Below are 27678 nucleotides of genomic sequence, written 5' to 3' on the forward strand. Positions count from 1 at the left end.
ATGACCACTGTAATAGATATTTAAAAAGTCAATATTATTGTTAAGAAAAAAGCATTACATACCATTGATATTCAAAACTTCGATATAATGGCACCCATGAAGTTAATGAAGTACTATTGATATTCTGCCATCAGTATTAAGGATTCACACCTTGCTCTAGAATACAGAACCATGGATCTACCACGTACTAGATATTGTACAATCAGACTGGAATCAAAGTTGACCAAAGGTGACCCTAAATTGCAATGAGCAGCTAGCTGGTTTAGAATGTGCTTATACAAACACGTTTCAATGTTGAGGGTGAAAGGATTAGAAAATGTTCAGACCATCTGTACAGGGTGGAGGTTTTGAATTGGTTTTTGAGGCATATGCATGGTGGGGGGTCAGGTCAGTGTTGGGTGAATTTGGAGGATTAGGGACTTGCTTGACGATGATATGTAAAGTGTGGGTCGCCATGAACAGAGTTGGTCCACCCCAGTCCAGGACACCCTAAAAAAACTTGCGTGAAGCATTAGTTGGTTAGTATTGAGGTATGAGAACATTGTGGTGTCGTGTTTATATCTAGGACCCTAATTCGATATTCCCGATTTATGCCCTTGTGAGGTTATAATCAATAATATCCTGATAAAGGCATAAGAATCAGATCCATATTCAGTAATAGCCCATGCAGTCCAAAGCATAGCACGGCTACTCCCATCAACTCCTAGAAAGCACAATGCGTTCTTTAAACAAACCAAGCCTCCAGCAGCCCGGGAAAATCCCCCTGCTTTTGTTTTGATTTGAACAAGAACTCCTGAAGTACAGAAAGAACTGTTAGTTCTTAGTGACGTCTTATGTCCAACCTTACGTCAAACCCGGCACCTTCCAGGTATAAAATACTAACAGTTGCCTTAATCAAACACACGATGGTTTGGAGCAGAGCGGCCATCTACTTGCCCGAGAGCCCAGCTGATGCGAGAGCCCACGGAAGCCGCCCCTCCTGTTTGACGCACTGAGAGAGACGCTGTCTTTTTCTCCAGCCGAGAAAATCCAGCTCCGGTGTTTCCAGCCTACCCTTGCGGGTTGCTGGGATATCGAGTCCTGAGGAAAGAGATACCAGACCTCCCACATTCTATTACCAAGGTACGGAGCTGACTAAACCCTTGAGAGAATTCTTGATGCAGATTCTTGGCAAAACTATCTTAACCAACTTAACTTAAACTGCTACTTATTCATCCCGTCCCATGTATTAGGCTTAGGTCAGGTACACTGGGGTAGGCTTAGTTAGAAGCACCAGTTGAGTACGTTAGTCAATGTATTTGTGTATGTATATATTTTATCCATTTTAAAGTATCATATGGCTAGGAAACCATATCAATGCTTTTAAAGTATAATTTCATAATACCACTTTTACTGTACGCACTTTACTTTACTTTAAGTATTGCAATTGTGGCAATTCATTTCTCTTGCATGAGGAAGAAGACTGCTCAATAAATAACACCTTTTATTGAAAACGCCCGTCTCTCTATTTCTCTGCATTCTGGTGAAACTAAGTATGCACTGCTGACTGAGTGAAATAGCTGCCTATTGTTTTCACACGACTCTAGAGATACACTCTTATTCTGAGGGTGCAAAGTTGTCATGTTTATGCGGTTTCGGAAACTGAATCCCTTCTTGTCTGAGCCAGGGAAGTTTATCCCTCCCTATTCATTCAAGAAAGTTTCCAGTGACCTCTGAGCTAGGTGGCGCAAACCTAAACTAAGTTTAACATAGTCAGTAGAGACCTAGATGACCTCAGTCCTACGTCTACACTGCTGTTTATGTTATTCCAATGCGCAGAGCCTATTGAGAAAATCGGAACTACACTACATGGCGCCCAACGTTTGGTAAGGCGATAATCTAACGCAAGACACTAGAGTAACTTAGTTGTGCTTTTTCACACAAAACCCCTTTTTCCCGTAAAAACTCCAAAAGACGTCTGGAGTGGGTGAAAGGTTAATATCCGCCGGAACTTAGTAGGATGAGAATCCTATGTATTAGTTTTTGGTTTGATCAACGTTGAAGGATACAGTGTTCCAAAATATTGTTCACCTAATCTTTGTTTCCTTGAAACTCGATCTGCAACAGAAAACTTTCTGTCAGTAAAATGCCAGAAAGTGACGAAGAGAGAGAAAGAGAAGCTTTAGCAGCTCGACTCTTAGAGGAAGACACAATCCTCCAAGAAAATGACCCGAGTGTTATAATCATTCCGGTCAACATAAGAAGAACTATAACTTTTAAACTTATAGAAAATGGACTGACACCACGAGGTGCTGCAGTCATATTCGTGGTAGAGGCACATGAATATCGCCAGACAGAGGTATTCTATTCATGGATACATTTTCCAGCAGCACACACTGTGACAAAAGACTTCCACTATTACAAAATAGAGGAACCTCCGGATGAATACACTCCTTTCGAGGACGTTGAAATCCCACTAAATTACCAAGAACATCTGCTCTGGTTCAATGGCGCCCTAAAACATAATAATCACATCACCAGGCTCGGTCCACTAGGTAGACTAGGAGCAACGTGGCTGGTTCTAGCCAGCTACACACCAAATCAAGACATTGATAAAATGTCAGTTCCTGAACTTTTAGCTCAGCTAAAACTCTTAATTAAAATACATAGACAATTGGTCCAATATGTCATGTGGACTTCAATAGTCCAACCGACAATTAATATTTCACAGCAGACCCCTCACCAGGGGAACACAAACAAAATCACACCACAGAACACACAATCATGTCTTGGTAAAGTACCCATAAAACGGGAACAAATTCCATTCTGGTTAGCACAAAAAATTACTCAAATAGAGGCAGTCTTTCCAGATACTACTCCTACTGAGAAACACAGAATTTTGACTATCTGCCTCCCAATGGGGATCGCAACACATGTGGAGGACTGTGACACTTGGGGCACAGTCTTTGCTTCCATCTACACAAAAACACATGGTGTCCTGTCTATGGCGGTCATACCAGATGTACTAAGACAGATTCAAAATGAATATGGTCCAGAACCTACTTTAACTCTGGGTATAAAATTACTGAAAGACTTCAAGCAGGTCTTGGCTATATTATTAGCCAACATAAAAGGTGAAGCAGCATCTGTGGCGATCCGCCAGAAATTGAAGGAAACAGATATAGCAGAACAACCATTTGAACTTGCCAGAATCATAGAAAAATCCTATGAAGAGCTAGAAAGAGATAGTTTGGGTGGGAAACCGGTGAAACCCCAACTTACTGAAAATCCTGAAAAAATATTTATTAAAAATAATTTAAGAACTCCAAAAAAAGAGCTGGTATGGTAATAAACAATCCACTCCCAGGGAAAAACATTTCCAGTCCAGAGGAAGGTCTCCTCAGCCGAGAGAGAGATCTCCAGGCCGAGAAGACAAGTCTCCCCAAAGGGAGCCCTCTGAATAAAGATATAACTTTAGAGATAGGGATAAAATAAGAAAACCTGACAGATATCAAGATGTTGATACATGTCCCTCTCGATCCTTCTCACTCAATCTTTCTCGATCTTCCTCACATAAATCGGAAAGAAGAGGACGGTCAGAACACAGAGAAGAGCACGTCAAGTCCAAAGACAAGGAACCTGCTCATCAAAGTAAAAAATTACAATTTTCCTAGAAAGAAGGTAGCAAGTATTAAAATTAAACATGCCGAGAATTCTGAGGACACAACTGAAAAACGGAGAGTGGGCACAGACAATGCTAGACAGCACAGCAGAAGTGACCATAGCTCGCAAGATCCTGATGAATCTTCTGGAGACAGTGGACACGAATGAATACATTCAGGTGGAAACTGCAGACACACAAGTTAGTGTGCCCCATAAACTATTCGAAATAACATTACGTATAGAGGGAGATAAAACTAGGAAAATAAAAGGTCTCTTTTGGGAAAAACTTTTAAAAGGCTATGACATTCTGTTAGCTGAGAAAGACTGGCCACCAGAGTTTGTCAGGGAGTGCCCTCATGGCGAAGAAATGATTATGCCTGCCTTCTCGAATCATATCCCGATTCTTAAAAAATACACATTGGTAAGAAAATGGGCTGTGGCCCAAGCTCCTGCCCTATATAAAAATCATGTAGGATGGGATGAGGATTCGCCTCACTACAACATCCAGTTAAAAAATCAGCCCACTGCACAAAGGCAGTACCCAGTTAAACAAGAAGCTAAAAAGCAAGTCAGGGAGATCTTAGATCAACTTGAATATCAAGGGGTGATCGAAACATGCACCTCTCAAATTAACAATCCTTTGTTTCCTGTCTCCAAGCCAGACGATTCATATCGTCTAGTTTTGGACTACAGACACCTTAACTCCTGTAGTAAAACATTTGCAGTACAAAAGTCACATAGTGCAGCACTAATGAATAACATTGTGCGCAAAAAATATAAAACAACATTAGATATCTCTAATGGATTCTTCTGTCAGAACATTGCACCTGAAAGCAGGTATTTGACTGCTTTCTGTATGTATGTATGTATGTGTGTTCTTATATAGCGCTAGACTTACCCTAGGGCATCTCGGCGCTTGCCTTGGGAACCCGTCCTGGCTTTTTCCCTGTGAGATAACCCGTACTGGGCATCCCCAAGGTGAAAGCCAGGCATCCCGCCGCGGGGGGGCCATAGTGGAGATTAAGCAAGCTTAATGCCCAGAGTTGCAGAGTGTGAACCTGTGATTAGAGTGGGCACCGAAGCGAGAATTATCGAGTCCGTGGACAATTGGGCTCATGACCCTGCCGCGTCTGGAATTGAACCCTGGTCCCGGGTCTGACCTCTGCTTCAGGGTATGCCTGCTCTAATCAGTGAGCCACACTTCTCCACAATAATGGGATCGCAAAAACAATTTTGCAGACTCCCACAGGGATTCAAGAATAGCCCAGGATTATTCTCAGCAAGGGTAACAGAGTTACTACAAGTATATGATGATGAGGCATTATCCTATGTCGATGACATCTACCTCACAGATGATGACCTGGAGACTCACTTAAAAAGGGTGAACACCTTAATACTTGGGTTTGCGCCAGAGGGTTACAAATTCAACTTCAAAAAGTCACGAATTGCCCATCTAACTGTCCTATTTTTAGGATATGAATTATCAAGTGAAGGCAAAAGCCTGGCAGACAATTTCTTAGAGAAATGTGCTGTACTCCAAGCACCAAAAACGCTGAAGAATTTACAATCAATACTAGGTTTCCTGAATTTGGGAAGAACATACATTCTAAATTATGCGGAAAGGGTTTAACCTCTCTATGAATTAATAAGACCAGATTTCAAACAAATCAAATGGACTCAGAAACACACAGAGATTTTGAGATCATTGCAAACAGACATGTTAACTAAAACAAAATTACAAACTCGCGAAAACATACGCAATCTTGTAATCCAAGTCATCCCAGGAAGATACGGATTCATATACCTGACCTCTAATGAGGGAGAAACGGTACCTATAGCTTATAAATCACATTTGTACACTCAAGCTGAAATGAAATTCAGCTCTACAGAAAAAATTCTGACTGCGGTTCAAACTGCTGTAGCAAAAGAAAGAGCCCTAGCCCAAGGCAGAAGAATAGCTGTTTTCTCATCAGAACCAGCCCTTGAGGCGTTAAGAAGTCCACGTAATCTGATTAAAATGGTCATAGATCCAAAATGGATAGAATGGGAAAATTCCTTTGCTACAGAAGACGTGAAATACTATTTTGACCCGAAATTGAAAAAACTAGATGATCTAATATATGAACGAGAATATCCTCTGCCAGCTGAAATTCTGCCTGTAGAACAATATACCTGGGTAATCTATATGGACAGATTCGCACAACACTATGATGTAGAAAAGAAATCCTACGACACAGCGTGCGCGATTGTTAAAGGTTGCTGGCGTTCTGGTAAATTCAAACCAATGATTACAAAAACTGAATCACTTAGGAAATGTTCAGCTCAGCGAGCTAAAATAAGAACTTTAAAGATGGCGCTTGAAAATACTGATCGCGAATTCCCCTCACTAATAGTGTGCGATTCGTATTTCTGCGTCAAATCATACAACAGAGACATGCAGACATGGATCAATAACGGTTACAAAGATGACACAGGTGCCACAATAAAGCATAAAACGCTTTGGGAAGAAGTAGTTCTTGTAAAGAAAGAACTACGAAAGACTCACGTGATAAGCGCACGGAGTCATCGACGTGATGGCTTTCACGTTGCAGGGAATTCATTGGCTAACACAGCCACAGCGGAATCGGTTCAACCGGCTTCCGTAGCGACTGAAAAGCGTTCAGAAAAATACATAGATGGGGAAACCATGCTGGCGGTAAAAGCTTCATCAAAAGGCGATTATGCAGCATTACCTCTCAACTATCCACTCAGTAATACATACATAATTGATGCAAACTTCGTTCCGTTTGCTCGAATCCCTTGAGTGGGGGATAGAGTAATTCCAAACATGAACCGGAGAGTTTTCTTGATTGAAGACGCACACATGGGATTGGGTCTGAGGCACCAAGAGATCCTGAAATATCTGATGGAACTACAATCAGAGTACTGGTGGCCGGGAATGAGCGTAGATATCTTTAAATTTGCAAAAATTTTTGAAAACTGCAACAGAGATCGCAGTTGTGAACCGGACCAGCCTGTAGCCCAGATACCACTATTAGAAAGCATCAGGCTGTCTATAGAGCAGAAATCCAGTCGGAGAAATGCGTCCCATAATTAATAAAGACTTAATTCACTTAAAAATGTGGCCCCAGCACTCGGCTAACGCCAGAACTGTTATAAAAGATTTGCGACTTTTTATTGGCACATACGCAATTGGCATGCTACATTCTGATCAAGGTCCTGCGTTTAGCTCTCGAGCTTACAAAGAGGCCATGAACAGCATGGGCATCGCATTGCGATACTCTTCTGCCTTCCAACCTGAGGGAAATGCGGTTGTGGAAAGAAAAAAAGGGACATAAAGCAATCTATAACGGCGAGGGTATTAGGTTCGGGTGATGGCTGGGTCAAACATTAAATAAGTGACCAACGTAGTCTTAATAATCTGCCAAGAAATTCTCTAAAAGGTTTCACTCCATACAAACTATTGTTCGGAAATAGAATGCTTATTCAGGATCTTGATAGTCACAATTCAGTGGTAGAAGAAAAATCCTTTGATATCAAAGATCGTTTGGCTGTTTTACAGGATTTAAATGAAACAAGAAAATACCTGAGTAACATAAAGTTGAAACAACAGCCGACAGCCACTGAAGAAAAACCACCTGACCCAGCAAGACCTGTCTGGATTCCAAAGATTGGGGATCTGGTCAGAGAAAAGATTGCGGTAAAGAAGGAATTTGGGCCTTCTTACAGAAAAGCAGTACCTGTTTTAGCTATCAGCGGAACAAGATCAGTTGTACTACCGCCCCTTGCTGGTAAAAGGGAGAACAGAGTTGTATCCATCGACCTGGTAAAACCACAATCATGTGGCCAATAATAAGTAGTAGGCCAAGTGGACTCCCAAGAAATAGCAGAATACAGAAATTTGCTGCAATCCAAGAGGCTCATACTGAGAGACTAATCACATTTGATAAACTTGCAGTGAATAAAAAAGGACTATGCAATAATGCCATGGAACTAGTGCCTCTTGAAACCCAAATTACAACAGTTCGTCAAGAAACACCAGTCTACAATGATGTAGCCTCTGACTATGCTTATGAAGGAATGAAAAATGCAAAAGCAAATGAAAATCCGGAAACAATTCCAACAATTGACAGAACTGCATCTGGCTACTTCATCAATTTCGACGACTTCTCTGAAGATCCAAGCGAACATGAAGAAACGCCTCTAACAAAAACTTTCAAAGACAAAGTAATTGAACTTTTTCACCAACTAAAAGAAACATATCTGATTTCACCATGGATCGAATTTTGGATTGTGTTAGGTGTACTTACTCTCCTGCTTTGGCTCATCATGGTTCTCTGTTTGGGAAAATTAATTGATGGAAAATATAGTACAATGGACACAGCAAGTCAGAACATCAACTTGGTCCTAAAGCCTCACACATCCTCCCACGTCCCACGTGAACATCTCAGCCAATCCAATACCCGGTGGGGTAGCATGGGACAGAACTGATTATGACATATTTGGCCCGGTTGAGCTCTTGAAATATGCACATCAGTTCAAGGTTTCACTAAGTGACTTTGTGACACCAAGTACATTCTCAGATGATTGGGACTTTGAAAACATTAATAATATGATGTCAGATTTAATAATGTCAGCAAAATTTACAGAACATGATTACTTACAGGGTTCATCGAATTATGAAGAGTTATACTGTTATAACCATTATGGTGATCACTATTTGCATAAAACTGCTCAGCCTAGAAATGTTTTATCTTATAACCAGTGGGAACACTGTCCAACTCCACCAAAAGGCAGTTCGAAAACATTTTATGAGAAATTCCAGTACTTCTCAGGGTTTAATAACAGTGATCCAGAAACATTTTATTTCAAAATGTTAAGTAGGACAGGAATGAAAACAATGTTGACAAATATTAAACTGATTTATTCTGAAAAATTTTATGACAAAATGTCTACATTTGGTTTCAAATTTTGGAAAAATACCATTGAAACAAAAACGATCTGGGGTTCCAAAGATTGGCAAGTACAAGGCCTAGAAGCATTATTTAGGGCCTTCATGATCCCAGAACAAATGATATTCTTGAATGACACAATTCAACAAACTACTTGTCTTGGCCTAGCTAAGATAAAAGATTTAAATACACCGTCTATTCCGAAACCCATAACTGATAGTGACAGCACTACAGATGTGGAGATAGACGTATCCCATATTTTACACCAAAACAGAACACATCCTGATTGGAAGAGGTGGTTGATCTGGCCAACAGACACGAATAACTGTCAGGATAGATTCCTGAACAAAACACAGGGGTTAAAAATGACCAGACCAGACCCTAGATACTCCCAGAGACAACATCCAGGGATAGTTACAACATACAGTGTAGGGAAACTATGCCTTGAGTGGCTAGAGAAATCCACACTGGCTGAAATGAAGCAACACTTGACTTTACTTAAAGACGGTGCTGACTTGCGTGATTTCATATTGGGACCACGCAAACAGCGCCAAAAATGTTTCATAGCGGCCAGTATATACGCTGCGTATAACGAAGCTTGGAAAGTAATGCAAATTGAGACAGCAGAAAAAATAAGAGAAATTGATTGTATAAATTTGAAAAAATCACTTTCAGTTGTGGACAATGGGTTAACGACTCTGTCCTCCAGAATATATTCACTGGACAGCATTGTATCATCTGCTTTTGATATAATAGAGCAGGACTTACTAATGTTACAACATGGGCAGTCTCAACTACGTTCTATTGTACAGCTTGGTTGGACGTTGCAAAATCTGCGTTCAGCCTACGTACCATGGCGTTTAATCAACACAACGTCATTATTTGGTATCTTTAACCTTACTGATCAGTTTGGCCCAAAAAAGGAGCAGACTATACGATTCTGAGCATTAAAAAACTCGAGAGATTACCATTGACAATGTCAGAAAGACCTGTCATTGAACGGATAATACACGGAACGATTACAATTCCGATAACAACTTTCCAGTTTAAATACTGTCAAGAGTATATACCTGCACGCCAGTATGAAAGGTTGGGTAAAGAATACATCAAATCAACCTGGGATTTACCTTATACACGCAGATATTATAGTGAAGAGAACAAGGAGGTATTTCTTAGTGGTAAAAATTGTAAAAAATCACTAAGTGGTACACTTCTGTGTCAAGGTATTAATTTGCATGGACTCAAACACTATAGCAGCTCAGAGGGAATAAGGAAAGGGTCGCCCTCCACTCACAGTCAACAATACAAAATAAGACCCAGTCCAATGGCGGACTCATATATCAGTGACTCAAGGGGGGTCCAACAAGTCCTACTCCCCACTACTCTCCTATCCACATTATAATGAGGTAATGCACTGTACTCCGCCGTGTTTAAAATACCTGTTCTCCAAGGCAACACAACAAAACAAACACTCAGTGACCCAAATTGTAATGGTTCACAATAGTCCACACTCCACATTGGACCTTACTCTAAATAGAGGAAAAAATGTGCGAGAAGCAAATGACCCCTCACGGAAACACCACCATCGGGGTAACTGGTATGCAATTTCCAGACAGGCCCCTGTCTCATCATCGGTGGTCACCTGCTTCTCGAAGAAAAATAAGATGAAAGGAAAGAAGTGTCCAAAACAAACAACATATAAAGTGACAAAGTGAAGTGCAGAAAAATCTGCTAGTGACAAACACACACAAAAATAATTGAGTGCCTAAAAACACACACAGTCCACCAATCCCTTAACCAATTTTATTCGTAGGGTGGTGATCGCGTGCTGTTGATTATTAAAAAGGCTGGTAGCTAGTCATGCATACCATTACCTACAGTGCCGACATGTTTCACTGCTGTATTGCGTAGAGCAGTTTCATCAGGGCTGCACTCAAGTGCTGCCACTTCACTCTTTTTGGACACTAGTTCTGTAACGTGCTGCCAAGGGAGAACAGGTACGTAATTAAAAACATGTAGACTCCAGGGTTGCCAGAGACATACTCTTGAGGGATAAAAAGAATGGTATTGCATTTAGCCCAACAACAGAAGTCAGCTTGATACTTCCCTGGTGCGTGGCTAACGAACACCGCCTCACCGTGACAGGCTCGGAAGACGCCTTTCCTCAGCCGTGCCGGTAGCCCGATCCCGGAGCATTAGAAAGCGGAGCGCCGGCGAAGCCACGCCCATGACGGTACACCACGTGATCGCGCCATCGGGCGCGGCGGCCATCTTAGCCTAGTCAAAGACTTACGTTAGAAGTACCTAGTGGCCTTGTTGATACCGGAGCGGCTGGTATGCATAGCTTTGCTGCTCCCGGGTAATACTCCACACATTACCATTCTTTTTATCCCTCAAGAGTATGTCTCTGGCCACCCTGGAGTCTACATGTTTTTAATTATGTACCTGTTCTCCCTTGGCAGCACGTTACAGAACTAGTGTCCAAAAAGAGTGAAGTGGCAGCACTTGAGTGCAGCCCTGATGAAACTGCTCTACGCAATACAGCAGTGAAACATGTCGGCACTGTAGGTAATGGTATGCATGACTAGCTACCAGCCTTTTTAATAATCAACAGCACGCGATCACCACCCTACGAATAAAATTGGTTAAGGGATTGGTGGACTGTGTGTGTTTTTAGGCACTCAATTATTTTTGTGTGTGTTTGTCACTAGCAGATTTTTCTGCACTTCACTTTGTCACTTTATATGTTGTTTGTTTTGGACACTTCTTTCCTTTCATCTTATTTTTCTTCGAGAAGCAGGTGACCACCGATGATGAGACAGGGGCCTGTCTGGAAATTGCATACCAGTTACCCCGATGGTGGTGTTTCCGTGAGGGGTCATTTGCTTCTCGCACATTTTTTCCTCTATTTAGAGTAAGGTCCAATGTGGAGTGTGGACTATTGTGAACCATTACAATTTGGGTCACTCTGAGTGTTTGTTTTGTTGTGTTGCCTTGGAGAACAGGTATTTTGAACACGGCGGAGTACAGTGCATTACCTCATTATAATGTGGATAGGAGAGTAGTGGGGAGTAGGACTTGTTGGACCCCCCTTGAGTCACTGATATATGAGTCCGCCATTGGACTGGGTCTTATTTTGTATTATTAATTTGCATGGAGCCTGCGAAGGGTCTTCAAATAACCTTTCATGTCACCTGCCTGGCACGCCTGCAAAATGAATAGAGCCATTTTTTAGAACACTTTCTAACAGCAGTTACGTTTTAATAAGTGACCACAGCTGTTGTGGCATGCTGCCAGGAAAAGCCTATCTGACAACTGTAACTTCCAGGGCCGTTTGCTGTATGCAAGTATTGTATCCACACAGCAATCCAGATATGGGGGCTGCGTTATGGCCTCGGTTGAATATCTCTTCTATTCGAATTGATACTTTAAGCAGAATGAAGCCTATTCTTTTACAGACAACTGTGCCTTTAAAGTCTTCAAAAGAAATGTATGATCTGCAAGTGGCAAGGACATCAGCAGAGATACATTCCCTTTTATCGAAAATTGCCCCGTGCATTTCGTAGAAATATTAAGCCAAATCTTAAACATGTCTGATACCAATGGCATCACACTTGTATTTAAGACAATTTTTTCGGGACTGTTAGCACCCTTTGAAACAGTTCTGGGCATCTTCCCGAATTTTGTCCATTCTGTCTTTGGCGGCATACCCTTAATCTTGGGACTCATGGCAGGAATTTTATTTGTGCTCCTTCTGCACCGATATGGCAAGCCAATCCACAGACAGGACTCTAGCAACGATGGAAGAAACGATCCTAGCAATACGATACCGAGACCGTATCACTTAGGTCCTCGGATTGGCCCGGCTAAGAGATCTGAGTACAACCTGGTTTCTTTCATTCAGACCGATCTGGCAAGATTGCATCATACCTGTGCTTCGATGTCTGCTATGCGGAGAAGAATGCGTGTTGGACATCTGTCTTACACTACAATCAGCAGTACCAATGGATATCGATACTTTGCTAGGTCCTGTACCGACTCATGCATCGTGTTGTCCCCAGCAGCTACCGATTCTGATGACGGCATTCGTTGAGAATTCACCACTACGAATAGGTGGCGGTGAGGTACGAGAGGAAAGCAGCACCAAACAGGTACAGCCTTCTGTGAGGATTGCTGATCCAAACATCGATGATAGCAATCACGTAGAGGACAGTTGCAGTATTTTCGAACTTGGTTGAACTTTCACCTGATGTTGTAGACCAATTTTTTGCGGGTCTGTCTGAAATAATGTTCTCTCCAGTCAACGAGAATAACTCTTAATAAAAACAATGAGCACACAGCGGGGCATATTACCAAGCAATAGCGATAATTATCGCTATTGCTTGGTTAGAGACAAAAATTTACCGCAGAGTTGCGGCGATTTTTACCGCAAATAAACCTTGGTATTACCAAGGTTTATCGCAAATGCGATAAAAATCGCCACAATGCATGAATATCTCAGAAAAGTCTGCGATATTCATGCATTACCGAGCTAATGCTCTTAGCCATGTTATCCACCTCCCATTGGATAACATGGCTTAGAACTGCTCAGGGCAGGTGTTAGCTTTTGGAGATAATCGCGCTTAGCGCGAATATCTCCAAATGTTGGTAATAGGAGATAGCGATGTTAGCGACTGTTTTCAGTCGCTAACATCTTGGCACGCCCACTTTGCATGTCATTAGTGATAAATATCACTGACATGCAAAGTGGGGCCCAAGATGGTCGCTATCTCCTACTAGCTGTCGCTAACTGGTGTTAGCGACAGCTAGGTTATAGGGAGATAATGTTATCTCCGCTTTCTTGGCTTTTAAAGCCAAAAAAGCGGAGATAAACCCCCTTGATAATATGCGCCAGCGTTCCCTGAACTCTGAATTCGGCCTTCAGTTTTGAAAAACAAAACTACAGAAAATATTTGGAAATATTTTTTCCCATGAAAGCGAAATTATTTTTGTTCATTCTCCAAAATATTTACTTTTTTGGCACGTAGTACTTTGCTTAAAGTAGAACTATTCTTAGAGAACAGAGCTTCTATTTTAGGATACTAGAGACAATATTTTACCTCAGCCTCTAGCACATATACAGCAATTTGTTTAAATATGTGATGAAATGGTCTCGACCTTCTTTTCTGTATTTAGAGCCATTTTCATGTGTAATTTTTGCAATTCATTCAGCTGATATATATATGCATTTATCTGAATTATGACACTGCTTGAAAAGCATACAGTACCAACACTAATTTTCGTGTATTTACCTTATACCATTTCAAATGCGAAATATGTATTTTGGGGTGGGTCGGAAAACACACATGCATTGTTGAATGTTTACTATTGCTTAGTTTTTTTAGTAATGATGGACATCAATCCGTGGAGTGGGTGTCGTGTTTATATCTAGGCCCCTAATTCGATATTCCCGATTTATGCCCTTTTGAGGTTATAATCAATAATATCCTGATAAAGGCATAAGAATCAGATCCATATTCAGTAATAGCCCATGCAGTCCAAAGCCCAGCACGGCTACTCCCATCGACTCCTAGAAAGCACAACGCGTTCTTTAAACAAACCAAGCCTCCAGCAGCCCGGGAAAATCCCCCCTGCTTTTGTTTTGATTTTAACAAGAACTCCTGAAGTCCAGAAAGAACTGTTAGTTCTTAGTGACGTCTTATGTCCAACCTTACGTCAAACCCGGCACCTTCCAGGTATAAAATACCAACAGTTGCCTTAAGCAAATACACAGTGGTTTGGAGCAGAGCGGCCATCTACTTGCCCGAGAGCCCAGCTGATGCGAGAGCTCACGGAAGCCGCCCCTCCTGTTTGACGCACTAAGAGAGACGCTGTCTTTTTCTCCAGCCGAGAAAATCCAGCTCCGGTGTTTCCAGCCTACCCTTGTGAGTTGCTGGGATATCGAGTCCTGAGGAAAGAGATACCAGACCTCCCACATTCTATTACCAAGGTACGGAGCTGACTAAACCCTTGAGAGAATTCTTGATGCAGATTCTTGGCAAAACTATCTTAACCAACTTAACTTAAACTGCTACTTATTCATCCCCTCCCATGTATTAGGCTTAGGTCAGGTACACCGGGGTAGGCTTAGTTAGAAGCACCAGTTGAGTACGTTAGTCAATGTATTAGTGTATGTATATATTTTATCCATTTTAAAGTATCATATGGCTAAGAAACCATATCAATGCTTTTACAGTATTATTTCATGATACTACTTTTACTGTACGCACTTTACTTTACTTTATGTATTGCAATTGTGGCAATTCATTTCTCTTGCATGAGGAAGAAGACTGCTCAATAAATAACACCTTTTATTGAAAACGCCCGTCTCTCTATTTCTCTGCACTCTGGTGAAACTAAGTATGCACTGCTGACTGAGTGAAATATCTGTCTATTGTTTTCACACGACTCTAGAGATATACTCTTATTCTGAGGGAGCAAAGTTGTCATGTTTATGCGGTTGTCGGAAACTGAATCCCTTCTTGTCTGAGCCAGGGAAGTTTATCCCTCCCTATTCATTCAAGAAAGTTTCCAGTGACCTCTGAGCTAGCTGGCGCAAACCTAAATTAATTTTAACATAGTCAGTAGAGACCTCGATGACCTCAGTCCTACGTCTACACTGCTGTTTATGTTATTCCAATGCGCAGAGCCTACTGGGAAAATAGGAACTACACTAAAGTGGTAAAAAAAAGTTGTTTATAGCCCAGAGGGCTAGTAACATTGGATAGGGATTAAAACTAAATGTTTCCACTGCATCTCATCCCCTGGTCAACTGGAGCTCATCTTTAGGTCCCTGTGCCCCTGCTTAACCTCATATTACAATAACATGAAAACCCTCAGTTTATTGGCTATGCTTTCCTACCAATCCGTCACACGATCAACTTCAGCAGTATAGCCAGCTGCATTCCCCCTTAAAGCATTTTTTTTAAAAGGTTGAACAATGTATTTATAATATTGGTTTGAGGGGTATTACACTGCGGCTAAAGTAAGAGCAAGTATTGCAGGTGGGGTGGGAAGACTATTGCCTCAGGCCCCGGCGCACCGCACAGGCCGCAGCAATGCTAGCTGGGCCGGGCCCCTGAACAAAAGCAGAGTGTCCTCAATACCCCACAAACTCCCTTGTGAAGGTGAGTGTGAAATTTTCTGCTCAGAAGCAGCATCTCCTGAGGCTTAGCCTCCCTGTCGTGCCTTAAGTCAAGGGCAAGAGGAGGTGCAGCCCATGCTGTGCCTGCTAGGGCTGACCCATCGTCAGTCTCTATGTGGCAAAGCCTCCCTGTCGTGCCTTAAGTCCAGGGCAAGAGGAGGTGCAGCCCATGCTGTGCCTGCTAGGGCTGACCCATCGTCAGTCTCTATGTGGCAAAGCCTCCCTGTCATGCCTTTAGTCTGGGACAAGAGGAGGTTCAGCCCACGCTGTGCCTGCTGGGGCTGACCCTTAGTCAGGCTGTATGTGGCAAAGCCTCCCTGTCATGCCTTTAGTCTGGGGCAAGAGGAGGTTCAGCCCATGCTGTGCCTGCTAGGGCTGACCCATCGGCAGTCTCTATGTGGCAAAGCCTCCCTGTCATGCCTTTAGTCTGGGGCAAGAGGAGGTTAAGCCCACATTGTGCCTGCTAGGGCCGACCCATCGTCAGTCTCTATGTGGCAAAGCCTCCCTGTCATGCCTTTAGTCTGGGGCAAGAGGAGGTTCAGCCCACGCTGTGCCTCCTGGGGCTGACACTTAGTCAGGCTGTATGTGGCAAAGCATCCCTGTCATGCCTTTAGTCTGGGGCAAGAGGAGGTTCAGCCCATGCTGTGCCTGCTAGGGCTGACCCATCGTCAGTCTCTATGTGGCAAAGCCTCCCTGTCATGCCTTTAATCTGGGGCAAGAGGAGGTTCAGCCCATGCTGTGCCTGCTAGGGCTGACCCATCGGCAGTCTCTATGTGGCAAAGCCTTCCTGTCATGCCTTTAGTCTGGGGCAAGAGGAGGTTCAGCCCATGCTGTGCCTGCTAGGGCTGACCCATCGTCAGTCTCTATGTGGCAAAGCCTCCCTGTCATGCCTTTAGTATGGGGCAAGAGGAGGTGCAGCCCATGCTGTGCCTGCTAGGGCTGACCCATCGTCAGTCTCTATGTGGCAAAGCCTCCCTGTCGAGCCTTAAGTCCAGGGCAAGAGGAGGCGCAGCCCATGCTGTGCCTGCTAGGGCTGACCCATCGTCAATCTCTATGTGGCAAAGCCTCCCTGTCATGCCTTTAGTCTGGGGCAAGAGGAGGTTCAGCCCACTTTGTGCCTGCTAGGGCTGACCCATCATCAGTCTCTATGTGGCAAAGCCTTCCTGTCATGCCTTAAGTCTGGGGCAAGAGTAGGTGCAGCCCATGCTGTGCCTGCTAGGGCTAACCCATTGTCAGTCTCTATGTGGCAAAGCCTCCCTGTCATGCCTTAAGTCCAGGACAAGAGGAGGTGCAGCCCATGCTGTGCCTGCTAGGGCTGACCCATCGTCAGTCTCTATGTGGCAAAGCCTCCCTGTCATGCCTTTAGTCTGGGGCAAAAGGAGGTTCAGCTTACGTTGTGCCTGCTAGGGCTGGCCCATCGTCAGTCTCTATGTGAAAAGCCTGCTTGTCATGCCTTTAGTCTGGGGCAAGAGGAGGTTCAGCCCATGCTGTGCCTCCTGGGGCTGACCCTTAGTCAGGCTGTATTTTGCAAAGCCTCCCTGTCATGCCTTTAGTCTGGGGCAAGAGGAGGTTCAGCCCATGCTGTGCCTGCTAGGGCTGACCTATCGTTAGACTCTATGTGGCAAAGCCTCCCTGCCGTGCCTTAAGTCCAGGGCAAGAGGATATGCAGCCCATGCTGTGCCTGCTAGGGCTGACCCATCGCCAGTCTCTATGTGGCAAAGCCTCCCTGTCATTCCTTTAGTCTGGGGCAAGAGGAGTTTCAGCCCACGCTGTACCTGCTGGAGCTGACCCTTAGTCAGGCAGTATGTGGCAAAGCCTCCCTGTCATGCCTTTAGTCTGGGGCAAGAGGAAGTGCAGCCCATGCTGTGCCTGCTAGGGCTGACCCATCGTCAGTCTCTATGTGGCAAAGCCTCCCTGTCATTCCTTTAGTCTGGGGCAAGAGGAGTTTCAGCCCAGGCTGTGCCTGCTGGAGCTGACCCTTAGTCAGGCAGTATGTGGCAAAGCCTCCCTGTCATGCCTTTAGTCTGGGGCAAGAGGAAGTGCAGCCATTTCTGTGCCAGCTAGGGCTGACCCATCGTCAGTCTCTATGTGGCAAAGCCTACCTGTCATGCCTTTAGTCTAGGGCAAGAGGAGGTTCAGCCCACTTTGTGCCTGCTAGGGTTGACCCATCGTCAGTCTATATGTGGCATATCCTCCCTGTCATGCCTTTAGTCTGGGGCAAGAGTAGATGATGCAGCCCATGCTGTGCCTGCTAGGGCTGACCCATCGTCAGTCTCTATGTGGCAAAGCCTCCCTGTTGTGCCTTAAGTCCTAGGGCTGGAGGAGGTGCAGCCCATGCTGTGCCTGCTAGGGCTGACCCATCGTCAGTCTTTATGTGGCAAAGCCTCCCTGTCATGCCTTTAGTCTGGGGCAAGAGGAGGTTCAGCTTAGGTTGTGCCTGCTAGGGCTGACGCATCGTCAGTCTCTATGTGGCAAAGCCTGCCTGTCATGCCTTTAGTCTGGGGCAAGAGGAGGTTCAGCCCACGCTGTCCCTACTGGGGCTGACCCTTAGTCAGGCTATATGTGGCAAAACCTCCCTGTCATGCCTTTAGTCTGGGGCAAGAGGAGGTTCAGCCCATGCTGTGCCTGCTAAGGCTGACCCATCGTCAGTCTCTATGTGGTAAAGCCTCCCTGTCGTGCCTTAAGTCCAGGGCAAGAGGAGGTGCAGCCCATGCTGTGCCTGCTAGAGCTGTCCCATCGTCAGTCTCTATGTGGCAAAGCCTCCCTGTCATGCCTTTGGTCTGGGGCAAGAGGAGGTTCAGCCCACGCTGTGCCTGCTGTGGCTGACTCTTAGTCAGGCTGTATGTGGCAAAGCCTCCTTGTCTTGCTTTTAGTGTGGGGCAAGAGGAGGTTCAGCCCATGCTGTGCCTGCTAGGGCTGACCCATCGTCAGTCTCTATGTGGCAAAGCCTCCCTGTCATGCCTTTAGTATGGGGCAAGAGGAGGTGCAGCCCATGCTGTGCCTGCTAGGGCTGACCCATCGTCAGTCTCTATGTGGCGAAGCCTCCCTGTCATGCCTTTAATCTGGGGCAAGAGGAGGTTCAGCCCATGCTGTGCCTGCTAGGGCTGACCCATCGGCAGTCTCTATGTGGCAAAGCCTCCCTGTCATGCCTTTAGTCTGGGGCAAGAGGAGGTTCAGCCCATGCTGTGCCTGCTAGGGCTGACCCATCGTCAGTCTCTATGTGGCAAAGCCTCCCTGTCATGCCTTTAGTATGGGGCAAGAGGAGGTGCAGCCCATGCTGTGCCTGCTAGGGCTGACCCATCGTCAGTCTCTATGTGGCAAAGCCTCCCTGTCGAGTCTTAAGTCCAGGGCAAGAAGAGGCGAAGCCCATGCTGTGCCTGCTAGGGCTGACCCATCGTCAATCTCTATGTGGCAAAGCCTCCCTGTCATGCCTTTAGTCTGGGGCAAGAGGAGGTTCAGCCCACTTTGTGCCTGCTAGGGCTGACCCATCATCAGTCTCTATGTGGCAAAGCCTTCCTGTCATGCCTTAAGTCTGGGGCAAGAGTAGGTGCAGCCCATGGTGTGCCTGCTAGGGCTAACCCATTGTCAGTCTCTATGTGGCAAAGCCTCCCTGTCATGCCTTAAGTCCAGGACAAGAGGAGGTGCAGCCCATGCTGTGCCTGCTAGGGCTGACCCATCGTCAGTCTCTATGTGGCAAAGCCTCCCTGGCATGCCTTTAGTCTGGGGCAAAAGGAGGTTCAGCTTACGTTGTGCCTGCTAGGGCTGACCCATCGTCAGTCTCTATGTGGCAAAGCCTGCTTGTCATGCCTTTAGTCTGGGGCAAGAGGAGGTTCAGCCCATGCTGTGCCTCCTGGGGCTGACCCTTAGTCAGGCTGTATTTTGCAAAGCCTCCCTGTCATGCCTTTAGTCTGGGGCAAGAGGAGGTTCAGCCCATGCTGTGCCTGCTAGGGCTGACCCATCGTCAGACTCTATGTGGCAAAGCCTCCCTGCCGTGCCTTAAGTCCAGGGCAAGAGGATATGCAGCCCATGCTGAGTGAAGTAGTGTGGCTCACTGGTTAGAGGCGGCAGACCCGAGAGCAGAGGACGGCCCGGGACCAGGGTTCGATTCCCGACGCGGCAGGTTTCTGGACCAGGGTCAGCGGACTCGATAATTCTCTCGCCTCGGTGCCCACTCTGATCAGCGATCACACTCGGCAACTCTGGGCATTAGCTTGCCTCATCTTCACTAACGGCCCCACCAGACCGCCGGGGATGCCTGGTCTCACCCTGGAGATACCCACTAAGGGACCATCTCTCAGGGAAGCCAGGAAGGGTTTCGCAGCGGTCGAAGCGCGGAGATACTCCTCCGGGAGTCGATCCGAGCGCTATATAAACTTGCAATTAATTAATTAATTAATTATATATGCTGTGCCTGCTAGGGCTGACCCATCGTCAGTCTCTATGTGGCAAAGCCTCCCTGTCATTCCTTTAGTCTGGGGCAAGAGGAGTTTCAGCCCACGCTGTACCTGCTGGAGCTGACCCTTAGTCAGGCAGTATGTGGCAAAGCCTCCCTGTCATGCCTTTAGTCTGGGGCAAGAGGAAGTGCAGCCCATGCTGTGCCTGCTAGGGCTGACCCATCGTCAGTCTCTATGTGGCAAAGCCTCCCTGTCATTCCTTTAGTCTGGGGCAAGAGGAGTTTCAGCCCATTTTGTGCCTGCTAGGGTTGACCCATCGTCAGTCAATATGTGGCATAGCCTCCCTGTCATGCCTTTAGTCTGGGGCAAGAGTAGATGATGCAGCCCATGCTGTGTCTGCTAGGGCTGACCCATCGTCAGTCTCTATGTGGCAAAGCCTCCCTGTTGTGCCTTAAGTCCAGGGCTGGAGGAGGTGCAGCCCATGCTGTGCCTGCTAGGGCTGACCCATCGTCAGTCTTTATGTGGCAAAGCCTCCCTGTCATGCCTTTAGTCTGGGGCAAGAGGAGGTTCAGCTTAGGTTGTGCCTGCTAGGGCTGACCCATCATCAGTCTCTATGTGGCAAAGCCTGCCTGTCATGCCTTTAGTCTGGGGCAAGCGGAGGTTCAGCCCACGCTGTCCCTGCTGGGGCTGACCCTTAGTCAGGCTATATGTGGCAAAACCTCCCTGTCATGCCTTTAGTCTGGGGCAAGAGGAGGTTCAGCCCATGCTGTGCCTGCTAGGGCTGACCCATCGTCAGTCTCTATGTGGTAAAGACTCCCTGTCGTGCCTTAAGTCCAGGGCAAGAGGAGGTGCAGCCCATGCTGTGCCTGCTAGAGCTGGCCCATCGTCAGTCTCTATGTGGCAAAGCCTCCCTGTCATGCCTTTGGTCTGGGGCAAGAGGAGGTTCAGCCCACGCTGTGCCTGCTGTGGCTGACTCTTAGTCAGGCTGTATGTGGCAAAGCCTCTCTGTCATGCCTTTAGTCTGGGGCAAGATGAAGTGCAGCCCATGCTGTGCCTGCTAGGGCTGACCCATCGTCAGTCTCTATGTGGCAACGCCTCCCTGTCATGCCTTTAGTCTGGGGCAAGAGGAGGTTCAGACCACGCTGTGCTTGCTAGGGCTGACCCATCATCAGTCTCTATGTGGCAAAGCCTCCCTGTCAGGCCTTAAGTCCGGGGAAAGAGGAGGTGCAGCCCATGCTGTGCCTGCTAGGGATGACCCATTGTCAGTCTCTATGTGGCAAAGCCACCCTGTCATGCCTTTAGTCTGGGGCAAGAGGAGGTTCAGCCCACGCTGTGCCTGCTGGGGCTAACCCTTAGTCAGGCTGTATGTGGCAAAGCCTCCCTGTTATGCCTTTAGTCTGGGGCAAGAGGAGGTTCAGCCCATGCTGTGCCTGCTAGGGCTGACCCATCGTCAGTCTCTATGTGGCAAAGCCTCCCCGTCATGCCTTAAGTCCGGGGCAAGAGGAGGTTCAGCCCACGCTGTGCCTGCTAGGGCTGACCCATCGGCAGTCTCTATGTGGCAAAGCCTCCCTGTCATGCCTTTAGTCTGGGGCAAGACGAGGTTCAGACCATGCTGTGCCTGCTGGGGCCGACCCATCGTCAGTCTCTATGTGGCAAAGCCTCCCTGTCATGCCTTAAATCCGGGGCAAGAGGAGGTTCAGCCCACGCTGTGCCTGCTGGGGCTGACCCTTAGTCAGGCTGTATGTGGCAAAGCCTCCCTGTCATGCCTTTAGTATGGGGCAAGAGGAGGTTCAGCCCATGCTGTGCCTTCTAGGGCTGACCCGCCGGCAGTCTCTATGTGGTAAAGCGTCCCTGTCATGCCTTTAGTCTGGGGCAAGAGGAGGTTCAGCCCACGCTGTGCCTGCTGGGGCTGACCCTTAGTCAGGCTGTATGTGGCAAAGCCTCCCTGTCGGGCCTTTAGTCTGTGGCAAGAGGAGGTTCAGCCCACGTGTGCCTGCTGGGGCTGACCCTTAGTCAGGCTGTATGTGGCAATGGGCCGGAAGACAGAATGATAATGGACTGGTCGACAGTCTATGCTAGATTGGGGAGGGGCTGCTGCAGCAGCAGAGGATGATAGGACCGGCTCACATCCGACCTCGGACAGTGGGCCTCAGGCACCGGCCGAATGCCCATCTTCCCAATCCGACCCTCTCCATGAATAAATTCCAGCTAAAATCCATATGTTGGGTGGTTGGGGGGCCAAGCATTGCTTAACAGTCTGTCTTTATTCAGAGAGTTTGGTAGATGATGCTAGCTTGTAGGCACCTCGAAGGAAAAGTTTCTATTTTTAAGCATTCAAAGGCAGGTTCGTTATGGTTGTTACTTGCTTGGCAGTGCTTTCTTTTTCAAGGGGATCCCTTCCTTACATCTCCCATCAAGGCCGAGTGAGAGCATGTACTAGCCTTATGCACAAAGGATCTCTGGTGGTCTGTGGTAAGAGGAGGACGTTGAGGCGGGACTCTAGGATGTTGTGCGCACCTTTGCAGACATACAATTGCACAAGTGGTGGAAGTGGGTACAGGAGTGATGCAGAGCTCCCTAAAACGATGCTGTGGGATGGATTTACAGGTGCAAGAACTAAGAAGGGACCACAAGGCACAGTTTCAATAGTGATCCAGAATCAGACGGTTAACATGTCGACCCCAGCGTCTTCAGATGCAGGGCGGACTCCACGCTCACCTTAGAATCTCTCAGATGATTAGAGGGATCTGTTTGCAGGTTTTGCAACATCTCTGGCGGGTGTGCATACGGGTTGAAGACTAGGAGCTCGGTCTATTGGACTCTCTCAGACTGATATCTTCTGTTACTCACACTCTGTCTAGAGAAACCAAATCCCGGGCAAAAGGATTGGACAAATCACTGGTGCCTGGGATTACCTTAAAGTTATCCTTGGGGAATGGGGATTGCGGGAATACACTAAAAATCTTGTCTCGCCTTAAGCAAGTCTCTGGGCCTCTTCTAAATCAATTCTCTCTTTTTTAGTATATGGGCTGCATCGAGGTTCTGAGGTCCATGCGGTCGCTGGATTTTAACACGCGGACCCAGGTCACGAGGTAAGTTGAGCATGCATTCCATTCCATCTGAACCAGAGGTGAAACCTTGTGGGTGGGAGGCTAGAGGCACCCAGGGACAGGGGCAGATGCAGTCTGTATCCCCTCCCTGGCCACACACACACTTCTGATGTCCTTGGAGAAGTGCCAGAGCTGAGAATGATCCGCTGGAAGAGTTCCAGGCCTAGCTCCACTGGCAATGAATTCCACCAAAAAGAGAACATCGTTCAGGTGTCTGTGGCTTTAGTGCTTTTTGAAAACAGAAACATAAGAACGCCTCTTGGCTTGAAGAACCGGCACACAGCACCATTACACACCTCACTTTTGCTTGTGCTATGGGTGGACCCCATTTTACTCTCTCACTGGGCTGAAACTTCCGGCTAAGCCACAATTTTTGAACTCAGGTACTCGGTGAATTATGGTGTCTGTAGTCAAGAACCAGCAACAAAAGGAAGAAAACTTTTCTAACGTAATAAAGTTGGAAAGTGTGGGGTAGTGTAAGAAATGGTCAGCTAGCCTACTGACCTCCAAGATAGAACCGATCATCATAAAACATTAGGAATGATAAGAATAAATAAAAAGGAACAGAAGGGAAAAGGAAGAAGAGGCACAGTAGTCTTTCTTGTATGCCTACTGAAATCCAGAAAGGGAGAAATAGAGGAGCCAGAAGAAGTAAGCAACTAGACAGGCAAAGATAAATAGAGAAAAGGTGGCAGAGGGGTATCAAAAGAGAAGAAATAATATGTGGGACGCAGAAGAGAGCTTGCAATGTACAGTACCCTCTAAGAGTGCCTTCACTCACTCATGTGCTGAGTTCTCTTAGTAGCTGAAGAGTGCTTGCACTCTATTGCACCCTCTAAGAGTGCCTTCACTCACTCATGTGCTGAGTTCTCTTAGTAGCTGAAGAGTGCTTGCACTCTACAGTACACTCTAAGAGTGCCTTCACTCACTCATGTGCTGAGTTCTCTTTGGGGCTGAAGAGCGCTTGCACTCTATTGTACCCTCTAAGAGTGCCTTCACTCACTCATGTGCTGAGTTCTCTTTGGGGCTGAAGAGCGCTTGCACTCTATTGTACCCTCTAAGAGTGCCTTCACTCACTCATGTGCTGAGTTCTCTTAGTAGCTGAAGAGCGCTTGCACTCTATTGTACCCTCTAAGAGTGCCTTCACTCACTCATGTGCTGAGTTCTCTTAGGGACTGAGGAGCGCTTGTACTCTATTGCACCCTCTAAGAGTGCCTTCACTCACTCATGTGCTGAGTTCTCTTAGGGACTGAAGAGCGCTTGCACTCTACAGTACACTCTAAGAGTGCCTTCACTCACTCATGTGCTGAGTTCTCTTAGTAGCTAAAGAGCGCTTGCAATGTACAGTACCCTCTAAGAGTGCCTTCACTCACTCATGTGCTGAGTTCTCTTTGGGGCTGAAGAGCGCTTGCACTCTACAGTACACTCTAAGAGTGCCTTCACTCACTCATGTCCTGAGTTCTCTTAGTAGCTGAAGAGCGCTTGCACTCTACAGTACACTCTAAGAGTGCCTTCACTCACTCATGTGCTGAGTTCTCTTAGTAGCTGAAGAGTGCTTGCACTCTACAGTACACTCTAAGAGTGCCTTCACTCACTCATGTGCTGAGTTCTTTTAGTAGCTGAAGAGTGCTTGCACTCTATTGCACCCTCTAAGAGTGCCTTCACTCACTCATGTGCTGAGTTCTCTTTGGGGCTGAAGAGCGCTTGCACTCTACAGTACACTCTAAGAGTGCCTTCACTCACTCATGTCCTGAGTTCTCTTAGTAGCTGAAGAGCGCTTGCACTCTACAGTACACTCTAAGAGTGCCTTCACTCACTCATGTGCTGAGTTCTCTTAGTAGCTTGAGAGTGCTTGCACTCTACAGTACACTCTAAGAGTGCCTTCACTCACTCATGTGCTGAGTTCTCTTACAGCTGAAGAGTGCTTGCACTCTATTGCACCCTCTAAGAGTGCCTTCACTCACTCATGTGCTGAGTTCTCTTTGGGGCTGAAGAGCGCTTGCACTCTACAGTACACTCTAAGAGTGCCTTCACTCACTCATGTGCTGAGTTCTCTTTGGGGCTGAAGAGCGCTTGCACTCTATTGTACCCTCTAAGAGCGCCTTCACTCACTCATGTGCTGAGTTCTCTTAGTAGCTAAAGAGCGCTTGCACTCTATTGTACCCTCTAAGAGTGCCTTCACTCACTCATGTGCTGAGTTCTCTTAGGGACTGAAGAGCGCTTGTACTCTATTGCACCCTCTAAGAGTGCCTTCACTCACTCATGTGCTGAGTTCTCTTAGGGACTGAAGAGCGCTTGCAATGTACAGTACCCTCTAAGAGTGCCTTCGCTCACTCATGTCCTGAGTTCTCTTAGTAGCTGAAGAGCGCTTGCACTCTACAGTACACTCTAAGAGTGCCTTCACTCACTCATGTCCTGAGTTCTCTTAGTAGCTGAAGAGCGCTTGCACTCTACAGTACACTCTAAGAGTGCCTTCACTCACTCATGTGCTGAGTTCTCTTTGGGGCTGAAGAGCGCTTGCACTCTATTGTACCCTCTAAGAGTGCCTTCACTCACTCATGTCCTGAGTTCTCTTAGTAGCTGAAGAGCGCTTGCACTCTACAGTACACTCTAAGAGTGCCTTCACTCACTCATGTGCTGAGTTCTCTTTGGGGCTGAAGAGCGCTTGCACTCTATTGTACCCTCTAAGAGTGCCTTCACTCACTCATGTGCTGAGTTCTCTTAGTAGCTAAAGAGCGCTTGCACTCTATTGTACCCTCTAAGAGTGCCTTCACTCACTCATGTGCTGAGTTCTCTTAGGGACTGAAGAGCGCTTGTACTCTATTGCACCCTCTAAGAGTGCCTTCACTCACTCATGTGCTGAGCTCTCTTAGGGACTGAAGAGCGCTTGCAATGTGCAGTACCCTCTAAGAGTGCCTTCGCTCACTCATGTGCTGAGTTCTCTTAGTAGCTAAAGAGCGCTTGCACTCTATTGTACCCTCTAAGAGTGCCTTCACTCACTCATGTGCTGAGTTCTCGGGACTGAAGAGCGCTTGCACTCTATTGCACCCTCTAAGAGTGCCTTCACTCACTCATGTGCTGAGTTCTCTTAGGGACTGAAGAGCGCTTGCACTCTATTGCACCCTCTAAGAGTGCCTTCACTCACTCATGTGCTGAGTTCTCTTTGGGGCTGAAGAGCGCTTGCACTCTACAGTACACTCTAAGAGTGCCTTCACTCACTCATGTCCTGAGTTCTCTTAGTAGCTGAAGAGCGCTTGCACTCTGCAGTACACTCTAAGAGTGCCTTCACTCACTTGTGTGCTGAGTTCTCTTTGGGGCTGAAGAGCGCTTGCACTCTATTGTACCCTCTAAGAGTGCCTTCACTCACTCATGTGCTGAGTTCTCTTAGTAGCTGAAGAGCGCTTGCACTCTACAGTACACTCTAAGAGTGCCTTCACTCACTCATGTGCTGAGTTCTCTTAGGGACTGAAGAGCGCTTGCATTCTATTGTACCCTCTAAGCGTGCCTTCACTCACTCATGTGCTGAGTTCTCTTTGGGGCTGAAGAGCGCTTGCACTCTATTGTACCCTCTAAGAGTGCCTTCACTCACTCATGTGCTGAGTTCTCTTAGTAGCTGAATAGCGCTTGCACTCTACAGTACACTCTAAGTGTGCCTTCACTCACTCATGTCCTGAGTTCTCTTAGTAGCTGAAGAGCGCTTGCACTCTACAGTACACTCTAAGAGTGCCTTTACTCACTCATGTGCTGAGTTCTCTTTGGGGCTGAAGAGCGCTTGCACTCTATTGTACCCTCTAAGAGTGCCTTCACTCACTCATGTCCTGAGTTCTCTTAGTAGCTGAAGAGCTCTTGCACTCTACAGTACACTCTAAGAGTGCCTTGGCTCACTCATGTGCTGAGTTCTCTTAGTAGCTGAAGAGCGCTTGCACTCTACAGTACACTCTAAGAGTGCCTTCACTCACTCATGTGCTGAGTTCTCTTAGGGACTGAAGAGCGCTTGAACTCTATTGTACCCTCTAAGAGTGCCTTCACTCACTCATGTGCTGAGTATACTTAGGGACTGAAGAGCGCTTGAACTCTATTGCACCCTCTAAGAGTGTCTCCACTCACTCATGTGCTGAGTTCTCTTAGGGACTGAAGAGCGCTTGAACTCTATTGCACCCTCTAAGAGTGCCTTCACTCACTCATGTGCTGAGTTCTCTTAGTAGCTAAAGAGCGCTTGCACTCTATAGTACCCTCTAAGAGTGCCTTAAACTCACTCATGTGCTGAGTTCTCTTAGGGACTGAAGAGCGCTTGCACTCTATTGCACCCTCTAAGAGTGCCTTCACTCACTCATGTGCTGAGTTATATTAGGGACTAAAGAGCGCTTGCACTCTATTGTACCCTCTAAGAGTGCCTT

At 46.4% G+C, this 27678-nt stretch overlaps 1 protein-coding gene across 3 annotated transcripts in view; it reads left to right on the forward strand.

Annotated features, from left to right (window-relative positions):
• Positions 1-27678, forward strand: part of SHC2 (SHC adaptor protein 2) — a 272791-nt gene that overhangs the window by 158966 nt on the left and 86147 nt on the right. For all 3 annotated transcript variants that reach the window (XM_086946747.1, XM_086946749.1, XM_086946748.1), the window contains one exon: positions 23193-23263. In XM_086946747.1, the coding sequence (XP_086802873.1) occupies positions 23193-23263 (71 nt within the window). The remainder of the gene's footprint in view (positions 1-23192; positions 23264-27678) is intronic.

This window comes from Lissotriton vulgaris, chromosome 12 (assembly GCF_964263255.1).
Source record: "Lissotriton vulgaris chromosome 12, aLisVul1.2, whole genome shotgun sequence".
In the NCBI taxonomy this organism is placed as follows: Eukaryota; Metazoa; Chordata; class Amphibia; order Caudata; family Salamandridae; genus Lissotriton; species Lissotriton vulgaris.